Raw genomic sequence first — 7,560 nt, forward strand, 5'->3', positions numbered from 1 at the left:
GGGTAAGCGGGGCTCAGTGGTCATGTGATCATGTGGGCGTGGCCAAGTCGATGTCACTCAGGTCGATGGGTACTTCGCCTTAGTTGTTACAATGGTAATAAGGGTTAACTGGAGAGGCAGTTTCTGTAAGCAGGGCAATAAAGATCAGGCTAGAAACAACACCAGAATGTTTACTTCCTGCCTTCCTTACAGGATTAGCCCTGTAAAGTGGGAAAAAACAAAAGGAGATTTCTTCCAACAACCGGTTCTCCGAACTGCTTATAACGTTACCAACCGGTTCTTCCGAATAGGTGCGAACTGGTTGAATCCCACCACTGCCATAATCCCTTGCGGAGTGGAGTCTGGGCAACTGAATGGAGTATGGTCTCTTAATCACTAGAGCAAACTGGTCTTTTGGTGTATTAATTAGCAAACATTATTTATAGGATGAATTATTGGTAGGTTTTTTCAATAAACTGAACACATTCAATGTATTTTTCTTTCTTAAACATTGTGTTCATATCTCCAACCATTAAGCAAGGTATACACTAAAACAACATTGAGACACTTTAAAAAATAACAGTTAATATACGAGCAATAAGACTACACCATTATGTATTTATTATATTGAATTATCCTGTTCACTCTTGTCAGTACTATTACTCTCCATATACTCGAAATCCATAAATACATGTGTAGTTTGGATGATGCCAATTGGTCAAGATCTTCAAGAGCATATATTTAAATTTATCTAAAGGTGCTCCCTGAAAATAAAATAAAAGGATCAGGAACCGTGGAACACAAATATCAAAGTTACTAACTACCATTTATGAAATGTAGATCTTTGCAATTCTGCTTCTCTTCCCCACTCTAGTATATTAAGTCAAAATACATTAGCAAAGTGACATGGAAGTGGCTTAAATACAACAATTGGAAATATTTTCCTACCAGCTCTTCAAGGAAGATTTGAAAAGAGTTAGTAATATGACCACCTTAATCAGTTTTCTTTCGTTAGTTTGGATTTGAGTAAAAAACGACATCCAACTCTGGCGACATATCAAAGCCAGGTTGTAATTCATGCTCAAAGAGAGAGAACAAATTTAAAAAAAATTGCAATGTATCTGGGTCTAAATTTGTAAAATTATACTGTTAGAAGTGACTTTAAGTCTTGATGACCCAGTGAACTCAAGAATTAAAGAAGATAGATCGTTGTATGTACAATATACCTACCCAGGGGTATTTCATAGACTAAGAATGGTATGGTACAAATTTGATAAAAATTATGGCCATCCTACTTCTCTGGCTAGTATGGAGGTTTGAGCAGTCACCATGAAAAAAGATGTGGAGACTCTAGAAAGAGTGCAGAGAAGAGCAACAAAGATGATTAGGGGACTGGAGGCTTAAACATGTGAAGAACAGTTGCAGGAACTGGGTATGTCTAGTCCAATATTTGAGCGGTTGTCACAGAAAGGAAGTGGTTGACCTATTCTCCAAAGCACCTGAGGTCAGGCAAGAAGTAATAAGAGGAGACTTATCAAGAGATACAACTAGAACTAAAGAGAAATTTCCTAACAGTGAGAACAATTAACCAGTGGAATGTCTTGCCTTCAGAAGCTGTGGGTGCTCCATCACTGGAGATTTGAAGAAGAGATTGGAAAGCCATTTGTCTAGAATGTTATAGGGTCTCCTGCTTAAGAAGGGGGTTGAACTAGAAGACCTCCAAGGTCCCTTCTAACTCTGTTGCTCTGTATTCTTTTGATTTGATTTCCTTGATCATTTGATGCTTCTGTCATTCGTGATATTTAAAAGTATTGAATAAGCCAGGTTGAGCCTATGACCCAGTAGCGATTTAAGTACCAAATCAGGTTTCTAAATAATTTAGAAATTATAAACCTCAAACCCAACTCAGCCTTTTATCTCTTTAAAACTTCAGTCTGTCTCCTCTGGTCCCTTTTTAATGGCCCATTCAGGAAACATAATATTCCCTCAATTGTTTCCTCAGTTTTCCTTTTCAGAATAGATCCAAGAGGGATGCTCTAATCTTTTTAATGCTAAACATTAGCTTCCTAGAAAAGGCTGCAAAATCTCTTCTGTTAATGTTCATTTGTTATGTCCAAAATATAGATATTGTCTTAACCAAAACCCATGGTGATTTTGTACTATTCTCAAAATATTAGAGTAAATAAGATACACACAAACAGAAGATCTTAGATGACTCTGCTAACATTTCTGAGTGTTTATAAATAATCTATGAATTTGGGTTTACTTACACTGTATGTTTTCTGTATATAATACTATAAGCAATCTAATTTGGCTGAGAGGATGTAGAGTAATTCTGAACAACTAAAAATACTTTTTATATTAGCAATAGCAATAGCAGTTAGACTTATATACCGCTTCATAGGGCTTTCAGCCCACTCTAAGCGATTTACAGAGTCAGCATATCGCCCCCAACAATCCGGGTCCTCATTTTACCCACCTCAGAAGGATGGAAGGCTGAGTCAACCCTGAGCCGGTGAGATTTGAACAGCCGAACTGCAGAACTGCAGTCAGCTGAAGTAGCCTGCAGTCAGCTGAAGTAGCCTGCAGTGCTGCATTTAACCACTGCGCCACCTCGGCTCTATTGAGATGTCATATTTATTTCATTGGCTGAATCATTTTGTTTTATTTTGTTTGTTACAAATTTGCGTATTAGTTGCGTTATATTTTTAATATATGCTGTTATATATTTGAAAGGGCATCTTCAGTGAGATATAAAGGCCTGCTAAGTTAAATAGATAATAACATTTTGACTTTTTTAACTTCTCAATTTTCCATACTAGCTACCTGCCAGAATAAACAGTTGCCAGTCAATTAAGTATAAATGTATAGTGATTTGCAATCTAAATTTAAACTATCTACAAATGGTATTTTAAAAATATTAGTAATGTTCTTTTAAATCAATATCAGCCTCATAAAAGAGTGCAGTGATTGTAGCTTTTAACCAGACATTTATAAAAATGTCATTACGCAAAGGTGAGATAAAATGATTGTAAGACTCGTTCTCAAATTCCTTTGGCTGTAGCTTTTCCCCCTGTATATTCTGCAACCTACCTCTAATTTAAATGTTTGCAAAGGAAATCTATCCACTCTATAGACAAACGATCCCAAAAATTGTCCTTCTTCCTTCTCAAAATCATTTTTGAATCCCTGAGAAAAGGCAATAAAAAAGAAAAGAAAAGGTAATGCAGAATCCAAACAGCAGCATCTATTAAAATTGACAATATGACAGACAGAAGCTCACAATGCACCTCTTGCCTCTTCTGAATGTGTATTCAAAAGGGTCAGAGTTTGCTTCCTGACAGCATGAAATTCTACTTTGACCTCCCATGTGGATACCCCTGAATCCAAACTCTATGTGAAAAAGCAAAGACTATTAGCTAAACACAGTGACGTGCGGTCAGCTTTAGCCCCGGTGAGGCTGTTTTTAGACTTGTGGACTTCAACTCCCAGAATTCCACAGCCAGGCATGCTCAGTTCCGATTTAAAGCGACAGCATTTTTCCCCCTTGCAAAATAAGTTTTCCCGTTCTTTTTCTTCTCCCTCCCCCTCCTTCCTCCCTCTCTCCCTCCCTCCCCCTCTCTCAAACAGACACACGCACACAGAGAACTTCGAACCTTCTCTCATTCACTCACTCTCAAACACAAACACAGAAGTTGGATTGGATATATTTTCCAAAGGCTTGAAAGCAGCTCCTCTGCCATACCCCCGCCTTTCCCTGTTGCCTTCCGATCAAACTTTTTGAATTCCTCCCCCCTCCCCACACACGCACCTTTTCCAGCTGTTTCAGAGACGATTTCAACTCTGCTTTTCTCTGTCCCGCCCTTTCCTCTTGAAAAGCCAGAGCTCTGAAGTCAGACTGAGCTAGTTGCTCCCAGAAAACTCTAAAAAGCCTCTAAAAATGCCCTCTACAGGAGGCGAGAGAATACGTGCCTCATTTGCATAAGGAATTCTTCGCTTGTTAACCCTTGGTTAACTCTTAAAAGGCAAAAAAATCCTTATGCAAAAGAGGCCCCTAGTTCTCTGGCTTCCTCCTAGTTAATACTGAGAGCAGATACCCAGCCACTGTGACTTGAAATCTGGTAGCAACTACCCTGGCTTTAATTATTTTAAGAAAATTATTTAAAATCCTTTCTTTTCCCTGAGGAGACTGGTGAGGTCCCGTCTCCCTTGCCTCTAGTGACTGCACGTCCCTGGCTAAACACCCATGCGCTCTTAAAATGGCTCTATATATGGTGGGAGATATATAAAGAAGGAGGGAGGAGAACAGAGGCTAGTATTCAGATATGTGTTGTGTAAGCTGGAAATAATTTTAAGAACACTACGGTTAGGAGTGGAACGTTTGAGACTGGTGGTGTGTGAAAGAAAGTACAAGTAGTCCTTGATTTACGACCACAATTGAACCCAAAAGTTCTGTTGCTAAGCAAGATATTTGGCTCTTTTTACAACCTTTCTTGCAACAGTTGTTAAGTGAATCACTGCAGTTGTTACGTTAGAAACACAGTTCTTAAGCAAATCTGGCTTCGCTATGGACTTTGCTTGTCAGAAAGGTGATCGCATGACACTGGCGCACTGTAACCATCATAAAAATAAGTCAGTTGCCAAGTGCTTGGATTTTGATCGTGTGGCCATGGGGATTCTGCAAGGGTCATAAGTGTGAAAAACGGACACAAGTCACTTTTTTCAGTGCCATTGTAACCTCGAACAAAGAAATACCTGTAAAGATAAATTTCAGGTTTTGGAGGGTGATAGGAAAACCTAAGTGGTTTACATTTATGTATAGCTATTACAGAGAAAATTAGTGAATTAAGTAAGATCATCAACTATGTTGTTCAGAGCCAGAAGAGAAAAATAAAGGGAACTGAGAGAGGAAGTGATGAAAACCCTGAGAATATCAGTCTCATTAATAGAAGGTTTACTACACAGAATCATTTTTTTTTGGATAAGGAGATAAACATTCCTCTGGTAAATTATATCTTGAACTATTGCCCCTCAAGGGCAATTGACGTACAGCTACTGTATGCGTGACCCGTCAAAACCGCGGAGGACAAAATCGCGCTCGACGAAAGCGCGCATGTGACGTCATCACAGTGCGACGAAAAACATTAAAAATTGAAATAAAATTAAAATTAAAGCAAGCCAATTCACATAAAGGTAAGGGTTAGGTTTAGGGTTAGGGTTAGGGTTAGGGTTAGGTTAAGGGTTAGGGTTAGGGTTAGAGCGTTAGGGTTACGTTTAGTGTTAGGTTAAGGGTTAGTGTTAGGTTTAGCGTTAGGTTAAGGTTTAGGTTTAGGGTTAGATTTAGGGTTAGGTTAAGGATTAGGTTTCGGGTTAGGTTTAGGGTTAGGTTTGGGGGGGTTAGGGTAAGGTTTTCGCTTTATTTTTACATTTTTCGATCACAGCGCGATGTTTTCGTCGCGCTGTGATGACGTCAAATGCGCACTTTCGTCGAGCACGATTTTGTCCTCCGCGGTTTTGTGGTGGAACCACTGTATGCACAGTTGAATCCCAACATTATAGACGGGTATGACACCACTTCTCAACCCAGGAAAGAGGAAACTTTCTAATAAATATAAATACTCACATAGACAGAAAAATTCCGTGGTGCACTTGTTATCTCTTCTGTATGAGAAACTGTCTTTGAAATATGGTCCAGGGCTACTGAAGTCGGACGGACAGCTTGAGACAATTTGATGACTACATAACCTTGAGATCCCTTCATGGCCCAGCAATTCCCAGGGGTATTATCCCGCTGAAAAACCAAACAGTCTGTGACTATCAAGAAGCAGTAAAAGCAGGTCTTTTGATTTCTGGAAAGTATGTTTTGGTACTAACTCATTTTACAATCCAGTCATTATTGATTTTTCTAATCAAGTCTTTATTGGTTAAGGCACCTGAACTCAACGTCGCAGTATTAGACCAAGACTAAATTGATCGAACTTATTCAACTGTAATTCAGAAATTTCAAACTGATTTCAGCGGAACATAAATTCAAGTAATTTAATCCACCTTAAACTGAGTAGGCATTTTAACGATTTTTCATTGATTTTACTGAATGTTTATATTATATTTATTGGAAACTGCCTCCAGCTAGAAATTCTGCATATCTACTCAGAAGTAAGTCTATTTAGCAGAATTTAGCACCAGCAAGGGTCCTTAGGAGAAAAGAAGGGAAAGGGGAGAGGAGAGGAGAGGGGGGGAGGAAGGGGGAGGGGAGGAGGATGGAAGGAAGGAAGGAAGGAAGGAAGGAAGGAAGGAAGGAAGGAAGGAAGGAAGGAAGGAAGGATGGTTTTCACATGCATGCATAGAAATTAATCCATGGACAAGTACTCAAAGATATAAAGAAAAGATCTGTGTTCTTTAGAGAAGGATGTGCATTCACAAAAAAGAATGGAGCATAGTTTTGAATAATGCAAGACCAGATGTGGGGTGAGGCACTGATTGTTCCAGTTTTTCTTGATACTATTATGTAATTTATAATGGGATCCCATGCAGCAAAATTTAAAGGCATAAGTCCTACCTCCTTGAGACAAATAATGATTAGAAAATGAGGGGATCAACCTATTGACAACTTGTGCCCAAAATGTGCATACAGCTGATAGCTCAGACTCCATAAATCTGATTCATTCATTGGCTATCACTCAACAATGTTTTATCTGACAACTGCCATTCGGAGACACATGAACTAGACTTCTTCATGAGGTTTGAAAGGTAGTGGAGAGAAACACAACCAAAATCTTTCAGAGAGAAAATATTGTTATTAAGGAACCCTTCCTACCTCTAAAATCATATTTGGTGACCGCATATAATCCCAGCAGAACCCCAACATACAGACTTGTGCTCTTGTGTTAAAGTTGTTGCTGAATTTCACGACATGGGCACCTACATAAAAGAGGGAAGATTCCTCATCAAGAATTAAAAGGAGTCACAAAGACTGAACCAAAAAGGGATGCTAATCAGAGCAAGCCAAATACGATGAAGGTCAAGTATTGAACCTATGTATTACAGTTTCAAGAGTTTTCAGATATATGTTGGTTCCCAACTTCCCATACTTCATACTTTCCACCCATAACATTAATCTATTGATTTGTTCTGTGCTGAACGACAATCCACTCCCAATAGACAACATAACTAATTGCAGGATTTCATTTCTGAGGGTGACGGGGGTGGGGGTGGTAAGATTAAATTCATATTCTATCCTTCTGTCAGAACAGAAAAAAATGAGAAAATGCCATAGCAGTCATGCAAATGGAGCTATAGAAAGAACACACATTTTTCCCTATTTTTGAAGGTCCAATTCGTGCTCCCATTATGCAGATTCTTGCCTCTCCAATTTTTTTACACTTTAATCACAGTGATGTGGTGGTTCCAAAAAAAGGGACATAAATTGCAGAATTTGGGAAGCAGCAGATAGCTTTTAATGGTTTCCCTGGGATTCGTTCTGCAAAACAGTTGACAAATTTCCCCAAATACTGTAAGTATATTTGTAGAAAGATAAAGTTCCCCCAGAGAGGGTAAATACTAACATTACTTGAAGGAGCA

At 38.8% G+C, this 7,560-nt stretch overlaps 1 protein-coding gene across 1 annotated transcript; it reads right to left on the reverse strand.

The window, feature by feature from the left end:
• Positions 1–587: 587 nt before the first annotated feature.
• LOC148049339 (SUN domain-containing protein 2-like) lies at positions 588–6,862 on the reverse strand. The gene is made up of 4 exons (XM_087709465.1): positions 6,797–6,862; positions 5,603–5,770; positions 3,073–3,168; positions 588–743 (listed from the first exon to the last, which is right to left on the reverse strand). Exons 1-4 carry the CDS (start codon positions 6,845–6,847, stop codon positions 639–641), a joined length of 420 nt encoding a protein of 139 aa, XP_087565591.1. The 5' UTR covers positions 6,848–6,862; the 3' UTR covers positions 588–638.
• Between the last annotated feature and the right edge of the window lie 698 nt (positions 6,863–7,560).

The sequence above is a fragment of the Thamnophis sirtalis genome, unplaced genomic scaffold (genome assembly GCF_051295495.1).
Source record: "Thamnophis sirtalis isolate CommonGarterSnake01/CBP01778 unplaced genomic scaffold, rThaSir2_p1.2 scaffold_1, whole genome shotgun sequence".
Lineage (NCBI taxonomy): Eukaryota > Metazoa > Chordata > Lepidosauria > Squamata > Natricidae > Thamnophis > Thamnophis sirtalis.

Coding starts and splice junctions, on each gene's coding strand:
- LOC148049339 (XM_087709465.1), bottom strand. CDS start 6,847: ATGTTGGGGTTCTGCTGGGATTATATGCGGTCACCAAATATGATTTTA. Junction 5,771..6,796: donor CACCAAATATGATTTTAGAG/GTAGGAAGGGTT, acceptor TTGGTTTTTCAG/CGGGATAATACCCCTGGGAA. Junction 3,169..5,602: donor CACGGAATTTTTCTGTCTAT/GTGAGTATTTAT, acceptor GCCTTTTCTCAG/GGATTCAAAAATGATTTTGA.